General features: G+C 40.5%; 2 protein-coding genes across 2 annotated transcripts in view; both read right to left on the reverse strand.

The window, feature by feature from the left end:
* Positions 1-24,568, reverse strand: part of LOC145454348 (low-density lipoprotein receptor-related protein 1-like) — a 62,065-nt gene that overhangs the window by 8,090 nt on the left and 29,407 nt on the right. The gene's annotated exons all lie outside the window — the stretch shown is intronic.
* On the reverse strand, positions 491-18,327 carry LOC145454350 (low-density lipoprotein receptor-related protein 6-like). Its single transcript, XM_080332350.1, has 11 exons — positions 18,168-18,327; positions 18,025-18,104; positions 14,019-14,155; positions 10,771-11,001; positions 10,548-10,703; positions 10,091-10,217; positions 9,871-10,027; positions 5,505-5,624; positions 5,317-5,433; positions 3,590-3,712; positions 491-795 (listed from the first exon to the last, which is right to left on the reverse strand). Exons 1-11 carry the CDS (start codon positions 18,226-18,228, stop codon positions 629-631), a joined length of 1,476 nt encoding a protein of 491 aa, XP_080188476.1. The 5' UTR covers positions 18,229-18,327; the 3' UTR covers positions 491-628.

The raw sequence follows: 24,568 nt of genomic DNA on the forward strand, positions 1-24,568 counted from the left end.
TAAGGAATCAAGAACATATTATTTGGCTGACGTTTAGTTGAATGGTCATGCCTGTGCTGTACTCGTATGCACGACTTCGAGTTAATGTTCACTGTCGAGGAGATGAGGGCTCCGGTGATCATAAAGGTGAACCTGTTGATAACTTAATCTTCGGCGGTCACAATTAAAGACACTTCTTAAATCAGACATGCAGGATTCGTTAAATCACAATGGGATTATAAAATACTTGAACGATCGCTGGAAAGAATTTACATTCATAATTTTTCTCACGACTACGCTGCTGCTCAGGGGTACTATTATACTAAAGCATACTATTACTACCTGATTTTGAAAACACAACTTACTTTCGTAGTCAATTGTCAGCGAATAAGACATCGGAAGACCGGAAAGCACCGTCACGATATTGTTTCCTTTGAAATCACTTCTTTCGACGTTTGATTTCTTTTTATATGTGTTATATGTGACCCAGTAGATGCGGCTGTAAGAAGACTTGGTCAAATAGGTGAGGGTCCGTTCGACGATGTCAAAACAACATGTATCCGGATGTCATTTTAGCTACTTTCAGTTTGCAAAGATATTGTCGGATCCAGTTTTGTAAAATAAACTAAATAATGAGGATGAGGATGCCTTACTTTTCCTTACAGTCTACGACGACTTGCCGAAATTGAGCATTCGAAGATGACCGAATCGTAATTAGATGTTTCAGCCGTGTGGATATTCCATCCCAGCTATAGATGTCTTTCTTCGTATTCCAGTACACCCTCTCGTTACAGCATCCAGTCGTAATCGAAGCAACTGTACGGATATAAGGAACATACCTTTGAGACAGTATCTATAGATACTGCAAATCTCGAAATAGTTGAGCCTGTGGCAATCGGGAAAAGCTTCGCGCGGATATCGGTCAACCTGACACCGACGTGAAAATTGTTAAACCGAGTGGTTCTCAGATTTTTTCATCTCGCAAACAGATAAAAGTTCATATCAAATTTAGTGAATCGGTCAACCTTAAAAAATCAAAATAACCACAAATACTTCATTAATGTTATCTTCGTGACATTGAATGTGTTAATGGTGGTTCTATATTCAACTTTTAGCAAAGCGAAGTTCTTTCAAAATACCCAACTGGACATTGAATCTTCGGATTCTTATTTGAAAAACACGCAACTTTGCTGTTTGCGAGCCAGTGGCCACTGATATACTGCCAAATGGAGTTAAATTGTACTGTCGAAATGAAATGAATTTTGGTTACAAAGTAATCTAATTTTTCAGAAATCTTAAACAAATTGTAGCATACTTTGAATCAGTTCCGTACAATACTTGCAGCCAGGGCCGTAACTGCCGCGCCCCAAACCCGAATGAGCTGAAAGGGTGCCAAACTACTTTGCAAATCAACATAAATTATAGAGTATTCTGTGGGAGCTTTCATGAAACCTCAGAATTTCTTCGCACTTTGCGCGATTTATTGCAATTTGATGTCTACTTTTTATATGGATATCTGCAGCGCCCGAGAACAATACGCATCATTTATGAAAAATAGGCATTTCAGCACCCATCATTACCTCTCCCGGAACCATAAAGACTTCCGAAGTCCAGGGAAATATGCGAATTCACGAAGTGTATTACCCAATAAAACCTTGGCTAAAAATTACAACCGTATGTTGGCCTTAACCATCATTACATTCAGAGTTGGATCAATTACATTATCTCAGTTCAATTACAATTACAATTACAATTACTTTCATGCATGTTTCAATTACATTACAATTACAATTACTCCATGCTAAAAATATCAAATTACAATTACAATTACTCCTTGCATGCTTCAATTACATTACAATTACAATTACAATTGCTGCTGTTGAACATGTAATTGTGCTCCTTGACAACCGTGCGTCGTAATTAACAACAATTCAAGTGTTCATGTTTCATTCATGATACGCAAATACCCGTTAATTAATAAAAAGAAAAAACGTTTTCGAACTATTCCTAATCATAGGAAACGTTTTTAAGCGACAGTTAACAACCAAAAGTTTAAGCGACTGGCAATGACTAACAACGAATAGGCTACAAGACGGGCAATGAAACGCAATCAAACGAATAGACAAAACTGAGCAACACAAATGAAATGTAGCTGTCAAGACGTCAGCGTGTGTAAAATTCAGGTAAAATCAAATGGAAAGAAGCTCCTGATACCATAAATTACAATTTTTTGTTTGCATTTACATTTTTACTTGTTCAAAAACTGCTGGATTGCATTTAATGAACATTAAGGTGCGAAAAGTTTCTGGCCCCAGTAAATTTCTTCTTGCCGTATAAAAGTTGCCCGCAATTGAAAATATTCTTTCTGACGGGGCTGATGTTGCTGTTAGCCCCAAATAATCTTTGGCTAAGGCAGCAAGCGTTGGAAATTCTTCTGACTTCTTCTTCCAATACATTAGTGGGTCTTCATCAAAATGCAAGATTTCTTCACCTATGGGTTAGGATTAAGGATAGGGTGCAGTATGTCGTTGAAAAAAGTATTGTAATACATGCACGTGTTGGATTTGCGTGTATAGTATATAATTAAAGAAATAATATTATTTTTATCGAGGGTCGTAGGAATTAGGATGAGGAGTAAAAACTAAACCGTGCTGTGTCAGATAAGACGTTATATAATATCCAGTGGTCTGGTTAGTTAGCCAGACGAAGTAACGATGCAGCATCGTGATCTGAAATCGTATTGTAGATTGCCAACCCACGGATAGATGCGCAAGATGTGAGTCACGGATGAATGCACCGACAAACGTACTGCAGAGCCGGCTAAACGCAGCAAACTTTATAGTCCTAGAGCTGGCGATCCAAGCGTCCAAATTTGATGCATCTGGTCTTTATCGTAAGCTATAGATGCACTATTTCCGAAAATACAAATTAAAACCTCGTCAGGGCAATGTAACTGCTCCAAAATAGCCGTTTAAGGCCGACTGTTCTGAAAAGTGAGAGCGCCGCAGCAGCATGACCACAACAATGACCAACTATGCCCAGCGATTGTTCAGAACAATGCCGATTCCCAGACTTTCACGACTATTTTGGGATGGTACCATTGCCTGGAAATACACTCAAATTACAATTACAATTACACAAAATAAAAATGATTCAATTACAATTACATTACAATTACATTGAAAAATGTAATTAATTACATTCAGCTCAAATACAAATTACGATTGATCCAACTCTGTTACATATAGCCTATTGCCAATTGTCCATAGTCGCGAAATAACCCTGCGCTTGCTATCTGAAGTCATCATCAGCCTGAGATTTATCAGTAAATCTGATCATCTGAACTGGAAGACTATGAAAAATTATTAACAATTTATTCAATTACCAATATTTTCGAGAAAATTCAATCCTTAGTATGAAATTTTTTCGCTATGCACTATGTACGCACACACATAAACGTGCCCTATAACAGGATAATGTGATTTTCTGTTAGTGGTAAAAAGAGCCGGCGTGAAGGGGGTCTGCCAGATGACATCAATCTATGAACGCGATTTGTAAGGACGAGCCGGGTTTAGGCTATGTGCTTGATTCCCAACATGAATATTGTTACCTCCTTTCCACTCAGAAATCCTTCTTTTTCCCCATACGATTTCGTTTGCGCCCATATCATACCACGCTAAGCCCCCGGTCTTCTTGATCGTGGAAGCGGCGTAAATTCGATAATCAGCCACATCTACAAATACAAAGTCGGTAAGATTTTGATAAAATACTGTTAGGATCAGAAAATCCCAATGTCCCTTGGAATGCCGGTGTACTGTTGTTGTTTGTTGGTATTCGTGATATTTTTCGAATACGATGTTCATTTGCACCAGTCCAATATTCCTTTTTATTATTCCATATCTGCCGACTTTGTAGCACGACCTCCAAGCTTTGCCAGACACCGACTCTGCGGATCAGATTGTGAGGACGAGCCTACATCAGGGGTTTTTAACCTCATATCGGTTGTGGCCCATTTCCCAGTTTAACAATTTTCTGTGGCAAACCTTTTAAAGTAGAGCAGTGGTTCTCAACCTTTTCGACTCATTGCTCTCTTATAAAGCTCCACACAAATTTTCGCACCCCATATTTACGGATCCCCAAAAAGGGGCATTTCAACGGGTATTTTTCACCAAGGTAAGATCTCTGGAGAATTGGCTGAAAAAGAAAGGTCGTTTTTTCCGAGCAGGTGCTTAGAAAAACGGTTTCCGCGTCTACTTCCGTTGAGTTGACATTTTTTCAGTCAACTTTCCGGTCATATGCAGAATGAGTCGTCTTCACGTGCATTTTTGGCCGTGTTATATATCTCACTGAATTTTAAAAAAAAGTTCGCCTTCCGCCGTCCCCAATCGCGCTTTTTGGTATTTTCGTCCCTTCGTGTCTCAAAATCGCCTACGTTGGAAACCACTCGACTAGAGGCTTGCTCAAAATAGAGCAGTAATTATTAATTTCTAATGTGATAGTGGCAAGGCATCTACCATCTGAATATTGCCAATACACTGGGGCAATGGTGAATTGGAACGGACGGTTTTCATATGGACGTGACTACTAGGTTTTCAAGGTTTGATATAGTTATGAACTTGGCAATCAATTATTGTAAAGTGTGGTTTTACAATCCGAAAGTTGCGATTCTTGATTCCTATTGCATGACGGGCGAATGAACTGTCCACGAATGCATTGTAATATACTTCGATACCAATTCCTTTTAGTTGGGATCAAGCAGTCGGAAAAAACTCACGGACTGTTATCCGAGTATTTCATGTTATAATGATAATATGACCCACCTACCGAAAACTAGATCGAACACATTTCGAATGTCATTTGTTGTATGACCCTGTCGGACATTTGGTTACTTCAGTTAACGACCCGTTATTAAATAAACCGATATTATTCTCGTTGTATTTTAGCCGTGGGCTGTCATGATAAGAGTACCAAGGGGAAAAGATAATCTTTTACTCCCCCCCCCATTTCCGACTTGTACATTGTGAAGCCATACGTGTCATTACATCTCCTTATCAGAGTCAGCTGAAAAGCTTGATGCACGAATAATTCGTCAATATGAATATACCCATTGCAGGAATGATTTGAAAAATTTGTTTTCAATTTTCTAATTGACTCTGTAGCCAACCCCGAAATGCTCTTGTCGCCCATTGTTTGAAAATCCCTGACTTATATATAAATCTCCAACAGTCGGAAGGAAATTTGGAGTCGAGTCGACCTCGGTCAGACTCTAACCTGCTACCTATCGATGTTTCAGTCACTGTCCTCCATGGTCATTTACACAATTATCAACTTAATTACCGTCCAGATCCACTGCAACCAGTTCCCCGACGCTACTCGCGGATTTGCGAATAGGAAGCTGGAATAATCTTTTCTGTCCGATATCAGCAACCAGTATGTAGTCATCGGTCAATTCATCTATTAAGACACATGTACAAAGATTATTAAATGCTAGATACGTTGCTTTAATTGACGTTTCGAAGCCTCACCCGACACGCACTTGTATCCCGAAACAAGAGTGAAACCTGGGGAGCATTTGCAGACGAACCCGCCATTACCTCGTGCGAGACAGATATGTTCGCACCTGCTTTCACGACACTCATTAGTCACTGTTAATGGAATTGTAGGAACGTGAAAATACATGTTTCCAAAGCAGGGGTGGGCAAACTTTCCAGCTCGCGGGCTGCATTCAACATCTGAATCTCTTCGAGGGCCGCATTATAGTATAATCGGAATATTAATCCGCGACGCAATCTTTCATTTGATTTAGCCATATAGTAACTGAAGACAATACACAAACAGTTTAAACATTGATTTGATGAAAACACTAACGGCATTTTATAAGCTGACCATCCTCAATCAATTCGTCAAAATTACGAACATAGTAGGTTCAGCCGATTCTTCAGGATATAAATTTGAATATGGGAGCAGTGATCGGCTCATAGCTATATGCTGATTTTGCGTTTGGTCTACTTCAGACCGCACAATGCCAACAGCGTCATAACCAGCATATTACCTTGGGTGAGGTTTCAGAAAACGGCTTACCACTTGCTTCCTCACGTAGGCTACTTTCGATGAGGACGATACATATGACATAATTTACTGTTGTCTTATGCATTTGATTAATTCGGTTTATTTATTTTGCACCTCATATAATTTGATAAATTGTGCCTAGAATGGTCGCAATCAAGTGGTGTTTCAAATTGCAGCAACAAAACTTTAGCTTTATGTATTGATTCGGACATCATGAATCAGTTGAGACCGAAGTAATGAAAAATCTACAGCTAGCATAGAGGACGAATGAACAACACACTCATGAGCCGTTTTTTCCTAGTAACGACATTGACATTGGTTTATTAGCAATTTTTATCAATTCAATACACCACAAAAATGCGATAGTCTGAAAAGATAGGAAGGTGTCGAAGCGACTTGGAGTAGAGTCTATGTAATCAGACACCCACCTTGTCCTAGGCGATGTAAAGAAGAGGTATTCACACTGAATGAAAAGTAAATAAGATGGTATAGAAAAAGGCAAGCGACCAGAAATGAGATGGCATGTCATGGAAAGAGAGATCAATAGGTCAGGTCGTGGTCCGGTAATCTTGAGGATGGACTAATGCAGCACCGTGAGTTGGAGTTCTAATTGAAAATTACTATTGTGATCCGAACTAAGTCTTATATTCGTTCTGATTTGCTTGGATGTTTAGCAACCGGAACGTTTCAAAATAAGTTGGCCTCGAGGACGCGCTTTTGCGACAACAATAATATATTTATCACAATTTTTATTATGTTTCTCGATGCCTCCGCGAGCCGCACAAATGTTGCCACGAGTCGCAGTTTGACCACGCCCGCTCTAGAGTCAAGACCAGAGGTGGTCAACCTATTTGCTAATCACGGCTGCATTTCGATGACTTATGTAGCCCACGGCCGCATTCCTGGGCATAACCGTAATGAGCTAACTGGACGTAAAATACCTATGTAATTAAACTGTCCAGTGTCCATATCCATTTCCGGTGTAGGCTACTCTGGGCTACCGTACTTTTCATATCGGCCGTTTACACGCACCGAAATAACGAGTGGTAATGCTACGAAACGACACTGGGTTTAGTCATCTTTCAAGAATCACGAATGAATTCCGTCACTAATATTAGATCACATATTGTTATCAAATATTTATCATTTCTCAGCCCATTTGATCAGATTCACCATTAGAGTAGATAGAGGGATGCTCTCGGAAATTTAGATCAAGTTATAAATTATAATGCATCTTCGAGGGGGAGGGGGGCAATTGCTATTAGTCACTTTGTTTCATTCTGTTGTTCATGACTTCTCATCAGGATTGTAGGTATAGTGGGAATATTGATATCGCCCAAATTTCCCAGAAACAAATTTCTTTCGTCAGGATCACAGCTTTCCGATTCCGGCTCAGATTGCGAAGGGCAATAACATATTAATATCGAGAAATGACGACGCATTTAGTCGCGATTTTAATTTTCATGTCGACGGCCGCCAACACATACTAATTGAATTACGTGTCGACGGCCGCACAAATTCCCTTCCACGGCCGCAGGTTGCCCACCCCTGGTCTGGACTCCTCTCGTCTCACATGATCGTTCATGATATCGTTGGGGTTTGTAGTACCGTCTATTCATTACTGCGGCTCAGAAATATTGAACTGGTAGCCTACTTTCTGTCAGCTGCTTATAAATAGCGCAGTGTTCATCATTGCAGGGACGTAGCCAAGGTGTCTCGAGGGGATCGAGTTTGAGAACCACTGTGCTAGATGGTGGTCCGGATCCTCGAGCCCTGATTGGTATTTGGCATTTAGAATACGTTGCAGCATTGTTCATCCATATTTCGACATGCCAGAGGTGGCCAACCTGCGGACGCACGGTCGCATGCAGCCGTTAAACAATATTTATGCGGCCCTCAACATATTAATTAAATTGCAGCGAGTTTGGCGTCTGTTAATATACAATTAGATTTAACGAATGGGTTTCCAAATCTTTGAGAGATTTTAACGATTCAGCGGGACTTACAGTTTTCGTATTTTATATACTTCGCGGACCCCTTTTGGACTGTCACTTCCCCCGCGGACCCCCGAAGTTTTAGTTCAAATTTAGCTTAATCATCGTACAATGGACATCTGTCGTGTGCAAATAATAACTGTAGGCTAGTGATAAACAGTAACAAAATGACTTTTCTTGAAAGTAACACCGTACTATTCATGTACAAATTGAGTTGAGTTGACTTTTACTATTTCAAAGCGAATTCTGCAACTGTATTTTTTGAAATACCGGGTCGTGTCTTGAAAATCTGCACCGTTGATTTATTATGAACGAGTGCTTAAAATCCATTCAAACAAATATAGGTGGTGGCGAATGTAATAATAACGCCACGCTTCCGACGACACATTTGGGTATGATCGCAACAAATATATGGCACCACAATTCACAAACAAGTTTTGTAATGAGCATATAACGTCAAGCCCGATGATTCACATGTTATAGCAGTTCATCTTGAAATTATTATGGAAAATGGTTATGTAGGCTATATCACAGGATAAATGGATTTTTGAAAACATTTCGAAGTTATCGTGATTAACCTTACTAATCCAACTTTTATTTATTCCACAATACCTAAAACAACATCTCTAAACAGCAAAATGTTTCTAGCAGAATAGGCTATTGGCGATTTACCAATTAAAATGAGTTAATGTGAGTTCTGGAGTTCTACTGGTAATGAAGAGAAACTGACTCATGATTTTTCATAATTAAAAAAAAATACAAATTCGGTTATCGGCTATTTCGTAAACTTAGGGGCTTCGCGGACACCCTGAAAATGCTTCGCGGACCCCCGGTTGAGAACCACTAACTAGACATTACATAGCACTGTGTTTAGTGTAGTTGATGTACGATGTGCGCCTTGCGCAGATCAAGATGATAAAACCGCCAACTACAACGATTATATCCTACAAAAATCCATCTTCTCTGTGTGTCTCCGGTTGCAGCACAGCGACGAGATAGCGGCTTGAGCGAAGACCGCCGTACTGAACCGTGAATGGGGTCGACGTACCTAACCGTGGTCAGTGGACCATATACATGTTATAATAATCATAATGGCATCGCTGTAGAGTGTAGGTGGTGACTTGCCGTGTGGAGAGACCTTAAGCCGACAACCATATCAATGTCTTAGAACAGTGTTTCTTAATCGGGGTGCAAATAATGGGCCCAATGGGTTCGCTTGCGGTCAAGAAAGACACAGCCCCGAAGCATACTGCAGAAGTCACACTCTACTTGCAGTGAATAATCATTATATTATTTTTGTTTTGTAGAAAAATCGTGTTTTAATGCATCAGTTATTTCACCAATGGCCTTGATGCACAGTTTATTTTCCACAGCTCATGAATTAGATGTGTAATGTGGTCGATTTTTGTGACTAGGCGGAAATCTGCGGTTCGCCAAGGGTTTGCAGATTAGCGTAATGGTTCGCCATGTGAGTAAAGGTTAAGAACGTATGACGTTGTTGAAAGAATTGGATGAATGAATATTGACCGCATAATATAGCACCCAGTAATCCATCTGTGTCGGGTTTCATCGCCCATTTGATGGTAGAACTACTCTGTTCGTGAAAAACAGTGGGAAGAGTGCCAAAGTGGATTCGGTATAGAATCATTAGAGTTCGTCATGACACCATGCGTCTGCGGTTTCGTGTCGTTACATATATATCTTTACCACTTCCAAAATTTCTGCTTGCTGACCCCCGCTAACTGCATGTAGCCTATGTGACAATTACCATAATTCAAATATGCACTTCCTGTAAAATCTACCCCAGGGAAGAAAGTTTGATTGTTACCATTGGTTGTAGCTGTCTCGTCGGGTCCGTATATGACAACATTGCGAGGTCTCGTAGTCAACTTTCTCGTATACGATTCTCTTCCCGTCGTCTTTCTGATTTCTATTTCGTACTTATTATCAGTAGTGTTGACAATGTCGGTCGCGTATATGTAACCCTGTGAATTGATTTGACTTGGTGACAGGTGGAAATATCGGTATCCTCTTAATAATATTGCTACCTTGTAATATGCAATACCCCAAAGATATGATCGACTTTTGGCGAAAAACTGCTTCTTCCTTCCGCCATTAAGATCGCAGGTCATAATTGTAGCTTGGCGTAAAATATTGTAATCCGTCCAGAAAAGACTGTTATTTATAAACAAAAACAAAATCCTGACTAAAATTCGGTATGTAAATGCGATAAAATAACAGCAATCTGTAGTGCTGACGTACCGAACAAAATTAGAAGTATGCATGACTGCTGGAGTGTTGGTGTATAAATTGTGTGTACGCGGTTTGTCGTTGGCTTTGTTGGTATCGACGAGGTATAGCCAAACCCTTTATGTTATTTGTCATGGTGCTAAGGTTACGCTTTTTAGATATGTACTTCCAAAATTGCATTGACGACAGTCATAGAGTTTGCCCATAGCAACAAAAGCCCGCTGTGTTATTTAATATAATGAAATCCGAACTCACAAATCTGAAGAGAAGTCGATGGTGATACCACGAGGCCTTATCACATGTGGGAATCGCAGAATTGCTCGTTGATCGCCGCCGTCCAAGTCGCTTTTTATAAGTTGGGTATCAGAAACGAATTCCATGTCAGTTTTGTTAACACTGAAGAACAGTTTCCTAAAGAAAAATTCCACGTAAATATCTTCTGAGTGAAGTCGCTGATCTTATGGATTCAGGGAGCAACCTTTTTACTGGATGTACTGTTAATGCGTACGGTGACAGTTGTGCCGATCGGTAGACCTCAGTAAAATGACGAAACGACGACTCAACCGCTCGAATGACATTGTCCCGAGAATCAGTCCAGTAGAGTATCTTCGTAATGCGATCGTACGCCAGGTTTTCGAGTCCCCTTGTCATATCAAACGTCACCGTGACGCCAACGGAACCAAGATCAATCTGTCTCAGCTGATATGATCTGCGGAGTACAGGTCAGAGATGAGAAGGGAATATGACCTTGGAAAAGGTATTTAAAGGTATAGGGTAGATTAGTATCAGAGTTGGAAATACAATCTGTATGAAACTGGATTCCTGGATTTAGATTTGGCCTTGAATGTGTAAATTATGATAATTGAACCTTTGAAAAATTATTTCATTCATTGCCAGATATGAATGGGGATTTCAACATGATTTGATATGAATTCTGAAATTAGATTTCTACTCGGATCCGAATCTGAAACAGGATTTGAATTTGAAATTAATTAATCCGCTAATCTATGGTAAATGGTGATAGAGAGAATTCAGATTTATTTCCGCCTGTACCATCGTGATGCTTTGGCGATGGAGAAGCAGTACGGCCTTTAAGCAAGGCCATCTAGTCTGCACCCCCGTTTTTTTCTCCTCGATGCTATCCGTGAATGCTGAGCGCCTAGCAGGATAGCCGCAGATACCAGTTTTCGAGTCTTTGGTCTGAACCGGCCGGGGATTGAACCCACGGCCTACCGATCAAGAAGCCGGACGCATCCCCATTATACACTATCTCGCTCGGTCGGTGGAAAAGAAGGTAAACTAACTCTACGTAAAACCACGACATTCGTTTGAAAATGTAATCGCGTGTGAAAACGTATCGGTACAATAGGACATGATGGCGATATACTGGAGACCAGGGTTGAGCAAACACTTTAGTTCGAGGGCTCAAATATTTATATGATGATAAGGCACACCCAGCAGAAACATTAACGAGATTCTATTCTCAATTAAAAAAATATTATTTATCAAATTTTGGGTGAATTTTATTTCTTTTGATTCCGTAGCTGCGACTAGGAGCCTAGATCAGGGGTGGCCAACCTGCGGCCGTACAAAGACATTTGTGCGGCCGTGTACACGTAATTCAATTAGTATGTGTTGGCGGCTGTCGGTATGCAATTTGAATTTACGAATTGACTCCCGGTTTCTTGAGAGATTTTAAGTAATCTTAGAATTTTCTTCGCGCAGCGCACGATTTAATGAGACGTCATTTTACGATTTTAATATAGTAGCCCCCTTTGCAATCAGATCCCACCGAACAGATGCAAACAGCAGGGGGAAATGATGCGCCTCATGGAAATACCAAAATCGTGTTCCCCTCCCTATACCGACAATCCTGATGGTAGGTCAAGAAATAGCAGCATGCAAAAAGAGACTAATAACAATTGGCTCAGCGAAAGTTGCATCATCATTTGTAACTTGCGCTAAGATCAGTGAATCTGATTACATGTGCTGAGAAAGGATAAATGTTTGATAGTAATATGTAAAACTCCTAATATTAATGACGAAATTCATCAGTGAATCTATAAAAATTTTCGCGCTTCGCGTGACTATCAACATCAAAAATCCAATAGCATGACCACTGTCCAGTGTCCACTCGCGATTTCGGTGCGTATAATAGGTGAAGCCGGAGTGTACCGGAAACGGACATAGACAGTTTAACATGGGTGTTGGACGTCCTGCTAGTTCATTACGACTATATGCCCCGGAATGCGGCCGTAGGCTGCATGAGTAGTCGAAAAGCGGCCGTGAATGGCAAAAAGGTTGGCCAACCCTGGCCTAGATAAACCTACGACACTTAGGTCGGAATTCTGGAGACGACTTCGGTCGGACCCCTATACCAGCCACCCATTGCTTTGCAGTTGTGGCTTATAACAATACGCTATCTCGCCACGCGAATCTGTGCGCAGAGATCCGTTTATAGATTTGAAGGTTCTACTTTTGGTTCAACTTCAGGACACACATTGTTGATAGCATCATTTCATAAACATGTTACCTTCTAATACGCTTCGGCAAGTGACTTACTATTTTACCTGTAAAACTTGTCTTCTTCAAGTTCTTTTGTGAAGACGACTTCAACATAAATTACTGTTATCTCAAACATTTCATTAATTCGGTTGCTTGATTTAGCAGCTCAGAATTTGATGAATTGGGCCTTTAATTAGGATCGTCGGTGTAAAGTGATGTTTCAAATTGCTGCAACGGATGGATTGATGAGCAACTCATTAATCCTCAGCTATTCGCTTTTAGCCGACTCTGGTCAACGCACCACGAATGAGTTGTGACCGAAGTTACGAATGAGTTATACCGTACTGAAAATATGGGATGAATCTACCAAGTACATGGATGGAAGTAATGAACTTGCTCGATTTGCCAATCTACTATCTCACACTCGTGATCCGAATTCCGGCAGTTTCGTTTTAACTTTGTGGGATGTTTAGGAACCGACCGAAAACTTTGAGAATGCATGAGCCACGAGGTCGGGCTATTGTGTCAGCAATGAAAAAAAGTAAAGCAAAACTATAACTCAATATTATCATGGTAAAATATTTCAAGAAAAGTGTTAAAACAAGTCGTTGCAGTGATTAGATATTACGAAGCACATTATCAATATTTATATATTATTTTTCGGGGGCTGAGCAAAATATTGTCGCAGGCGGTCGTTTCCCTATACCTAGGGTTGCATTTGAAACAAATGGTTGTTTTAAACAGAGTTTTAAGCAATGGCCTTTAAAAAAATGTTTTTCAAGTTGTATAATTATGCCATAATTATGTAAATACTTTTCCACAAACATGTTGTATGAGCCTACGGACGATTACCATTCGATATAGCTGACGTATGCGATATGGGATGGTCGGAACCCGCAAAATAGTCGGTTCAACAGTTATAGGACGTAGATATCTCGTCAAAGGAGCTATATTTACCCTATTTTTTCAATTGTCTATGTCAATCCACTATGACGTCACAGTCGAATATTAGTGACGTCATGTCTTTAAAAAACGGAAAAAAAAACATCAAAAAAAGCATGTCTTAAACAAGGGCCTTGTTTTCAACAAGATTGTTTTAAACTGATTTTTGTTTGAAATGCAACCTTACGTGGTGGTGGCACGCGCCGTATGCACGACAATAGATAGTCATTGATTGACATTTGCTTATGATAATTGAATACAAAAGTGCCGTGCGTTCACCTGGCATTATTCACCCAGATTTTCTTTTCGTCGTAGCTTGCCGTCATTCCCCAATACTGAATCTGATCGCTTTCATGTGTGTAAACGGTTGTCTTGATTGTGCCATCTTCGTTTGTCGTTTGTCTTGAAGGATCCGCCTACGAATGTGCGAATTTGTGTGTGTTGAATCCACAAGCAATGAATTTTTGTACCTATACTTATGACAAATACTACAAATAGTAGCGGTATGCGGCATGGAAACCCAAGGCAGCAGATATCAGCACCGCCATCACCAGGCCGTGTTATTTTTGGCATATGCCAAAATTGCCAAAAATAACTTATTTTTGGCGTTTTTCGATTTTTATTTTTTGCAGTTTTGGCATCGTCCTTTAAATAGATAGTTTCAGCCTCGAATTAGTTACAAAAACGCTTTATTTGGGCTAGTTTGTCAAAAGCAGGGTTGTAATGACTCGAGTCAGACTCGAGTCACGATTTTTTTGTGACTCGACTTGACTCGAGTCATTTTCTTGAAATGGGAAAATGACTCGACTTGACTCGAGTCAATATTTGGATTGACTCGACTTGTACTCGAGTCATCACGCATGACTCGACTCAAGTCATTGACTCGGCTCAATTTATGTGACTTGAAGATAAAGAAAGTTGCGAATCACAATGGTTAGATCAACGCATGTGACGAATTCTGTCGACATCGCTATTTGTCACCACTGCTTTCGTTGCACTCGTCTGATATCAGATATGCGCCCCGTAAAAACAAAAGACAATGGTACATAGTAGCAAAGAGCAATGCATTGTACAAAATCATCCAGTGATGAAGAGGTAATAGATCCTCCGCCATCAAAGTACTCAAGACATTTCAATTATACAAGCAAACAATCGAAGCAAAGTCCAATTAGAGCCAAAGAAATGACTCAGATGGTGAAGTAGCCTACTTGGAAGAAACTGATCAGCTCATGTGTAGATACGAAGGCGATGATTCTTTGCATTTTTGGCCGACTAGAATGGATGAGTATCTAATGCTCTTCAGTGTGGTTCAAAATTGCTTTTCAATTCCTGCATCTAATGCACCAGAGGAACGTGTATCCAGTGGATGTGGATTATTCTAAGGTCATGCCGCCTCAACATATATGAGAATCTCCTTTCCACTTTAGTATTTTTCAAGTGTAACTCATTGATTTGGTCTGCTGTCTGTGAAAACACACAATCCCTCCGTCCGTTTGACGTTTTGTTAGGTATGTGCATAGTGCACGTGATAATAATGAATGGCTAATGTTGTGTGATATTTGTACAATAGGGCCGATCAAAAATACCTTCTTTTTTATTCTACTGGGTGGCTACTTGATAAAATTGCTACGTTGCATAAAAAGAACACTGAATCTGGCCTAATTTGAAAAAGTGGAATCAATGAAATGAGAGGAGAAAATTTTGAATTTGAAAATACATGGAGTATTTTTAGTGAGAAATGATTTCAAATAATATGATTACATACTAGCAGTAAGTCGACTATTTTTTCATATCCAAAATATTCCACTCTAATAACTCCGCTTCTTCTAGTTGGAATTGAGCCAAATTTTCTATGAATCATATTTTTACACAATCTAACAATATCATGAGGTAGCCGGTATATTTCGAAAGTCTCTATTTGTAATTAATCCAAAATATTTTCTCTTAGCATTGCTTTATACTGGTTGGAATTAAGCCAAATTTAAGTTCTTTTGGATAATCTAACAATTTTAAGAAGTAGCCTCTTTTTTGAGATTCTGTCCTCATTTTAAGAATTTTTTTGGTAAATGTAGGGCAAATTAGACGAAGACAACAGTAAATCAGCACTAAAGTAACGCTCCGGCGACTATTTCGGCAGCTGAGCAGGAAAGTTGACCTTTTTTCTGGTCAACCACCTGATATGATGTGAAAGCAAAACTGTACCTCTACATAAGCGTTTATCTGTTGATTCTTTACCAGCTTGTATCTAGCTAGACGTGAATTCGTAGGTCCTCTATCAGATAGTATGTAGACGTGAATTCGTTAATTCTCTATAAGCTGTTTGTGAGCGGTCGTCGATGTGCTCGTAATAAAAACTGAATGCTTTTATTTGTGATATATCAGACTGACAAGACAGACGTTTGATTTAAAGTTCTAAGATTAGTCACGTTATCGTATTAGCGGCCTGTCTCGTCTATCTGTAGCATCGGTATATGAGGCCAGGAACTGTTTGTTATCTGCCTAACTAAATAAACTTGTGCCAAGACTATGATAGGGACAAAATAAGCATGTTTGACAAGCAAGGAATTCGATATCACCCAAGCAGGATTGAAAACATAAGTTGAACATGACTTCAATACTGTGACTTGGACTCGACTCGAGTCATAACACTATGACTCGGACTTGACCCTTAAAACGGTGACTTGAACTCGGACTCGAGTCGGTGATGAATTGAAAATGACTCGACTCGACTCGAGTCAAAACCACAAAAGTCAGATTGACTCGTGACTCGGAACCATGTGACTTGGTTACAACCCTGGTCAAAAGACACCACAAAATGTGTAGCATCCACATATAATCAGTGCCAACAAACAATAAGAAAAAACCTAACGATTTCATAGGTTAATAATATCAAACGAAACCACAAAATGTGCAGTATCCATCGGAATCGGTGCCAATAAGCAAAAAAAAAGAAAGAAAAGCCTAACAAACACGCTCAACAGCTGATTGTTACAGCTGTTGAATAGACTTAAATCGTTTGCACTATAGCAGTGCTTCCAAACTCAGGTCAGCTAAGTTTCTCCTAAATTCTTTTCTCGCCCAGCGAATCTGGGAAATATCGGCTTCAACAGTAGCCGTTGAGGGAAAGAATGTTGCCAGTCACCCACAAAAGGTTTTCAGAGCTTCAAAATCTTTGGAGGGCCGAACCGGCTTCCATGCATCATGAAAAGAGATCACTTCGCCAGTGCCATCGATCTCATCGCGGAAAGAATTTTCTTCCCGTTCCTTTTCCAGGAGTTTCCTGTGTTGTCTCTTAACACATTCTATTGAGTATCCCGACTATCATTTCTCCTTCAGTCTACCGATATATTTTCGGAGGACTTTTGTCACTTCAGGTGGCTTTAATATTACCAACTCGCATGGAAGAGTCCTGGGAACGTTAGCTTGTTTAAGAACATTGACGCAACAAGACTGTCTGGCAAAACGAGACTATGCAGCTCAGAAATAACCAGACAGTTTGTTGCGTCACAATGTTCAGCTCGATCACAATGCAAAAATTGTGGTTGATTTTGGGGGTTCCAATTCCATGAGCAGAATATAATTTAGATTTTAATAATCAGTACTGCGGCAGCTTCTCAGTGATACCCGCTTTATCAAATTTAGTGCTCGACAAGCCGGTCAAAAATGGTTGTAAAATTGCCTTTGAACAAATGGAAAGTATGACGTAAACTAAATGCAGTCAGCCGTTCAATCTCGCTGTGCCCACACCATTTAGAACACCATGCTTTCACCCCTAATGGGTGGGCTGGACCCAGATTACGAAACCTGCCTTTCACAAACGCTCTTCTCGCTTGTAACGAGGTCCTGCTAACACAACACCATCAACGAAATACATTATTTGGCAGGCCGTGTTATTTTTGGCATATGCCAAAAATTGCTTATTTTTGGCATTTTCAAATTTTTATTTTTATCAGTTTTGGCATCTGGCTCCTGAAATGCCAAAAATAACACGGCCTGGCCATCACTAAGACTCGATCAGTAAACCCAGAATCACTTACGTCATAGATATATTTCGACGTTATTGATATGTATTCACGGATAAACTGAACGAAACTAAAAAAACGCATATTCGATATTTGGACTAGCACAACTCAAACCTACGAGATACACCGATTTTCTATACTAGGGCATGGAGTTGTAATGTTATTTATAATGTGTAAGGCGGCCTCGTTTTCAATGCATTTCTCTTCCAAACACAACCCTAAATCGAGCTTAGCCAATGATGCTTAACGGGCTTGAAACTCACTGGAGCAAACTGCAAATCATCAGCCATCAAGGCCGCGTTGTAACCGGTGAAAAATACATGGTCTCCCGCTTCGAGTTCAGCTGCAAAGGAAAATATATATAACACCTCCTAAAGCCACCTTTTGATCGAACGCTATAGGCTACCCTTAATATCGTGAGAGTTGCATTCTACAACGAGTAAGAGCATAGCCGTAAGAAATTTCATCTTCAGCGTTATGAGTTCCCACGAGCAAAATATAGTTTCGGTATACACGATCGAGACTCATATATACCCTTCCGACTGCACTGAAAGAGTAGATGAAAGAGGCCCAAGGCGTCGTAGTATTTCAGAAAAACACCTCTCGTCTGATTTTCAAAATAAAATATACTCTCTCGTTTACTGATCTCGAAACAAAATGCTAATCACATAGTTTGAGACAAACCGCACGCCTGCAGGATCCTTGCTTGAATATCCTATTTCTTATCTAATGGCGTAATGAAATGTTGCAAAATGTACTAAATCAACCCTAGGCATGGCTGGGAGAAAGAAAGTGAAGGGAATAATAAGGCATCGCCTCTAAAACAGTCGGGGACAGGAGACGGAAACTCAGGGTGTTTATACTTTGTGATATCACTGCGGAATTTGCCCATAGAAGTGTATATAAGCGCCGAGTTACCGTTGTAAGAACACTCCAATGGTTTCAAACCTGACATGCTAACTAATACATTTGGGCTAATTGTGATATTTGAAGGCTCACTGGTCCCCAACCTTTGTTGTGACGTTCTACCGGCCCGCCAGTTCAAAAAGGTTGAGAACCAGTACATGGTTAGGCCACATACAGCCCGCGGGCCCTATCAGACCCGCGACGGGATTTTAGGAGGTCCGCAGAGTATCCGGTCTTACGCGATAATGCTAGTGGCGAGATAGCATTTAGTGGTATAATCCCCGGTTACAACATCAAAGGATTGTGGGTTCAAGTTCGACCGATGTCGATTCCAGAATTCCTACCTAAGTGTTGGAGGTTGATCTATTCTATTCGCTCCTTGTCACCATCTCATCCGCGTAAGCGGTGTATTACAAAAAGCCTATAGAAGTGGGTCGTGCTACAAGTCGGCATAGGTACGGAATCAAAAATAGGGAATATCAGCATGGTGTAAATGACCATAGTAGCCGACAAATATCATGAATATCACAAACAACAACAATATAATGATGCGTCCCGCGACCGGAGAAACGTGGTTTCAACACGCCACGGCGATATATTGTTTCACTTACAGGGAAAGTCTTCGATGATGTTTTCGATGATGTCCAGTTAGTTTTGCAAGTTCGCACTTACTTTCTACCCGTTGTGTCGCGAAAATGTAGGCCCTGGTCTCCCGGTTGATCATCATATTGCTCCCCCAATTTCATTACAAATAGATAAAAAAAATAGATGCGATTGGACTGAAATCACTGACTACACCGAGAGAGTAGTTTCAAGAAGCCCACGGCGCTATGTTGTTTTACTTACATTTGTTTGCGCAAGAAAGGAGAAATAAGTTGCGGTTTATGACGCATTATTTATCGAACTCTAATTTGAACCAAAAGAACTGTTGACTGATTCCGCCGTTTTCAAAGAGCAGAATACTCTCATAACCGTCGAATTCCATGGATTCAGAACCCAATTGTTGATCGTACCGGCCAGAAAAATCTGCAATCCTGAAAATTAAGGAGGATTCAGACACCGCTCTCCTAGCAGACTTGTAGATTGTAACTCCAGTTATGTCGAGATAGTTCTGCTTGACGACATGCACCTATATTGTGAGACTAGGTACATTTTGACTTCATTGCGCCCTAGAATAAGATTGGTGAGTGGCGTCGGCTCGTGCTTGCGAAGAAATATCGAACCACGATCTGAAATATCGACCTCTCCCATCGAAAAAGGTCTCATTCATTGTAATCGCTGTAGTCGATTTATGTTACACTTTACTTCTTTTCATCTAATGTGCATGACTCTTATTTATATGCTGTAGGCCTAGGCGGGTGTCCGATTTCAGAGACTACTCCAAGTCGTTTCTGCGCCTTCATATCTTTTCGATAGTATCGCAACCTTGTGGTGTATTGATCTAATGAAAGGATTGATAAACTGATACTTATACATTATTTAGATAATTTCAGATTGAATAGCGTGAAAAGTCACGATGCGAAAAGGGGATGCTTTAAAGATTTCAACTCAGTGATTTCATAACATCCCGTGATTTCGTGATCTATATATACAGGCGGGCGGTTTTCGGATAACTGCCCGACTTTCAAATAGAAAATCGGAATTCATCAGTTTGCCAGTACTCAGCCCCCACTTTCGCCGACTCATTAGTAGAAACATGATATATAGTTTGTTAATAGCGATGTCATGTTCGAAATCAGGGGTTGCTAAGCTGGTGTCTGGTAATTAGTATGACGATTGAAGTGTCGCAAGCACAGAAACCAACAGGACGGTTACATTTCCTTCCGGGAAAAATTGCAAGTGACCGGCATAGCGCTATGTGATAACAATATGGTTCATACACCGGGCACACGTATTAATCACGTAAATAAACACGTACTAAATTGAGAGGTAGGACTGCGAAACATTTTCGAATCGAAATTTGGGGTCGCAACCGTACAAAGTTTGGGAGCCACAACTCTAAATACTACATACATGTATCCTGTGCCTATACGAAAGATTATCTTAGTGAATGGCTCTGGCCTGATGACGCGTTGGCATTTCCTCTTCCCAAAACCGTGATATTTTGTTATTCGTGGATACTTGGTTCTTACAGCGTTGTTTAGCGATACCGAGGTTTTACTTTCGCGGTCTCTAGCAGCCAACGATTACGCCGCAGCGACGTCTCCAATTAATGTTTCGGCAGAGAGAATATCCCCATCGTGGGAATGATGTCGGAATGAAATTCTTGATTCATGAGATTAATAAATCATTCGAATAACAGTGGTTAATTGATGGCATAGCCCAACATCGCGAATCATATCCGATAAGTAGGTGAGATTAGAACCGATGGACCGTTCAATACCCCTAGCCCTTCAACCGAGAAAAGACAAACTTTTATGGTCATTCAACACTTTTGTCCAACCGTTGCTCAACCTGAACATATCGTCACATTCTCAAATAAGAGTTATGAACGTTTGAAAATCACTACCGGGTGGTTTCAAAATCACGTGGTCAAGGGGTGGGTGCTGTGAATACCAAAGTGAATATATTCAACGGAAACCGGGTAGATGGTGGAAGTGACTGTAGTAGGCCTACCCCTACGCAATAATCAATTTCCATGGAGTAGCTTCTGATTCCATAAAGATTGATAAATCCTGGTGTGGAGTGTATGTATGGTCATGGTGATTGGTGATGTTTGGAATCTGAGTTTGAAATTGAAATGGTCACTTCTAACGAGTTTATTCACCAATGACCAGGAAAACAATGTGCTCTTGAAAGCTGCGTTGTCATGTATACATACAGGTGTCGCAATGTCTGGCTTGTCAATTCTGTCCTATCAATCAACGCATTGTGTAGTCCAAAATATTTCAGGGTATACATCGAATTTGCGAGGGATGCTAGTTGCCGGCCCGGCATTCACATCGATTTTGCGAGTATAGGCTACACAATAGGGTCTTCAACTTCAAAATGACTTTTTTCTCAAATCGTACTGACTACTTGATAGAATTGTTAGGTTACCTATTTTAAGCCTACACATCAAATTTGTATCAATTTCAGCCAGTTGCCGCATTGCTACAGGGGAGGAACGTTTCTATTTATTATACGAAACTAAATAATAAAAAAAATTGTAGAATTTTTGTTCAACTCATGAAAGTGTTAGGTTGTATAATGTATATTTATGTACATAGGCGCCGACTTACGAGGTTACGAGGTGGCGCAGCCACCTCGTGACCATATTTACGAGGTGGCGGCCACCTCGTACAAAATGCCCAAACGTCCAAGTGATTTGTGACCAATAACTAATAATCACGCGACCTCGTTAGAGACGTCGTCGAGTTCGATACACGCATGTGCCAGGCGCGAAGCCAGGGGGCTTTCGGGGACCGAAACCTTTTGAAACGCGAAACCACGTCATTTTGAAACGACCATTCTAACTCTAATATTCAGTTGCAATTCAATAATTGTATTATCATTGTTCCGCGGGTCGATTTACGAGAAGTATGTTGTCAATTAGGGAGAAGATTCTGTGATGATCTCCCGCTGAGATGGTCGCGAAATTAGGTCATTCATTCCCGGGCGCGTGGCAATCGTCGCTAGCCGATTTATCGCGTCTCGAACAAGCCTGCATCTGCAATAGGCCCAGTTCAGTTCACACTTTACCATCGCTTGCCTGCGCAATCGCATCTGTATTGGCGGCTTCGGCCTGGTGTACACGATATCATCGCTGGTATATACATTATACATGAGCAATGAGCTTGATCATCTGCGATAGGCCTGGTGCGAAAGATACCATTGCTGGCTTACCTATCGCGTCTCGGGCCTAGTATGCTTTGGATTCTATCTCTCGCTGGTTTGGAGACAATGCGGTCGAGTTTACGCTAATTGGTGATTGTTTTATGTTACATTGATTAAAGAGCGACATCGCAAAACTGAATAACATGGAATCGCTGCAAAGAGACTTTAACGTGCGTAATTGATTCCCGCTAATACTTAAACGTAACGATCAGAAGACGTGTATCATGGATTGAGTTCTAAAAGACTACACAGGTCTGAACTACCTGAAATCAGTGCCGTCAAGTTCGGACATTTTGATTTGCTAAAACTGTCATTGAGGCTGCGTAATACGCGCGCGTATTTAATTGTTCGACAGACATCAGGGACTCTCTAATTGACAGCACTTCCGGACTCTTTGGCAAGCTTATCATACGCGTAAAATCGTCAACATGAACACCATCCTAGATCTCCTCTCCCGACCATTCCCCCAAATAGACGATCTGCTTTTCTAAAATCTAAATGATGTGCGCCCGCATTCGTTTACAAAACCATTCTTAAGCTAGCTAGCTTCGTGCGATAGTCTTCGTAATCGGAGCGCAAAATTGGAGGGTGTGTTGGTGTGTGCCATAAATTGAAATTCATTTCTGCGCATATTCGTTTCTCTAAGAAGGCTTCGCCAGTGTGATTAATCTGGAAATGCAGGAATACAGCTTAAACACCGATATAATGAGAAAACAATTGACGCGACGAAAGCTACTCAATACTATGTCAAACTCAAAACCCATTCGTAGCGATACTGATTAGAATACACTCTTTCTCGTTTGCAACCATCCAGATTTTTTGTTTTCTACTTGATACATTCGTACTCCGAAATTGTCGCACGAAGTCATTTTTCAGTGTTCCTTTCGTTATTAACGTGCAGTAGGCGATGCCATGCCATTGTAAAATATTGATGCATAACGAGATTCTGGGTGGCACAAATTCTTGAATTTATTCGATTCGTTTGAACAGGGAACCTTCTATATTCCGATCAACCTGATTGCTGGATGTACTCGTATCGAGAACAACAATATCGAATATTAAACTATTGGGCATTTGGTAGCCGGTGAATTTCTATTGATAAGATCGCGGCATGCGCAGTGCGCACGGAAGTGGAATTAGTTCTAGCCCAGGGGTATCCAACCAGCGGCCGTAGAAGGAAATTTGTGCAGCCGCCAACACGTAATTCAATTAGTATGTGTTGGCGGCCATCGACATGCAAATTGAATTTACGAATTGACCGATGTACTCCCAAAATGCTTCGCGAACGTAAATCGGAAATGTACCAATGCCGCCAAAATCGCTGTTTTAATCGATACACAATTGCCGCGATGAAAGCTAATCAACGCTAAGCCAGAAATCGCAAGAGACAATTGCTGATTGGCTACGCGATTTCGCGTTTGTAATCATCATTATTGTCTGCTTGAAACCTCATGTTCGAGAGTTGTCATGTGTTAATTGCGAACTTGCCAGGCCAGCGCGTAGCGTATTTACTTACTCACATTACAGCGCATCGCGCGTGAATAACATTGATACAACTCCAAATTCTCAGTGACGTAAATTATGATTTCTGTTAGGTGCATTCCGTCGGACAGACTAGTAGCGAAGTTATATTTTCGTACGATCGTACTCGTATCGTTTTAAGATTCCATTTAATAACTCGACTGCATGGTTTGATATGAATGATCACAGGGCCGGTATTAAAACGCCACACGAACGGTTTAAATAGTTTAACACTGCACGTAAACCAGCGGCATGTAGTAAAGTGCGTTTTAGAGCGACGATGGCGTCATCGATATGGAACAATTATGACGTCATAAGACTTCGCCACCTCGTAAAAAAATAAAAGTCGGCGCCTATGTATATATATATATGGAAACGATGCTCACCAAATTTGGTTCATTATAAACCAGTGGAAGCGGAGTTATTGGCGTAGAAAAATTTGGATATGAATAAAATAGTATTTACAGTGGGCACTACTATATTAAATGATTGAAGAATTGATCGCCGTAAATACTATTTTATTGATAATCCAAATTTTTCGACGGCATTTTTGAACACCCTTAA

This window comes from Botryllus schlosseri, chromosome 13 (assembly GCF_051294905.1).
Source record: "Botryllus schlosseri isolate E-star chromosome 13, Bs_hap1, whole genome shotgun sequence".
NCBI lineage: Eukaryota > Metazoa > Chordata > Ascidiacea > Stolidobranchia > Styelidae > Botryllus > Botryllus schlosseri.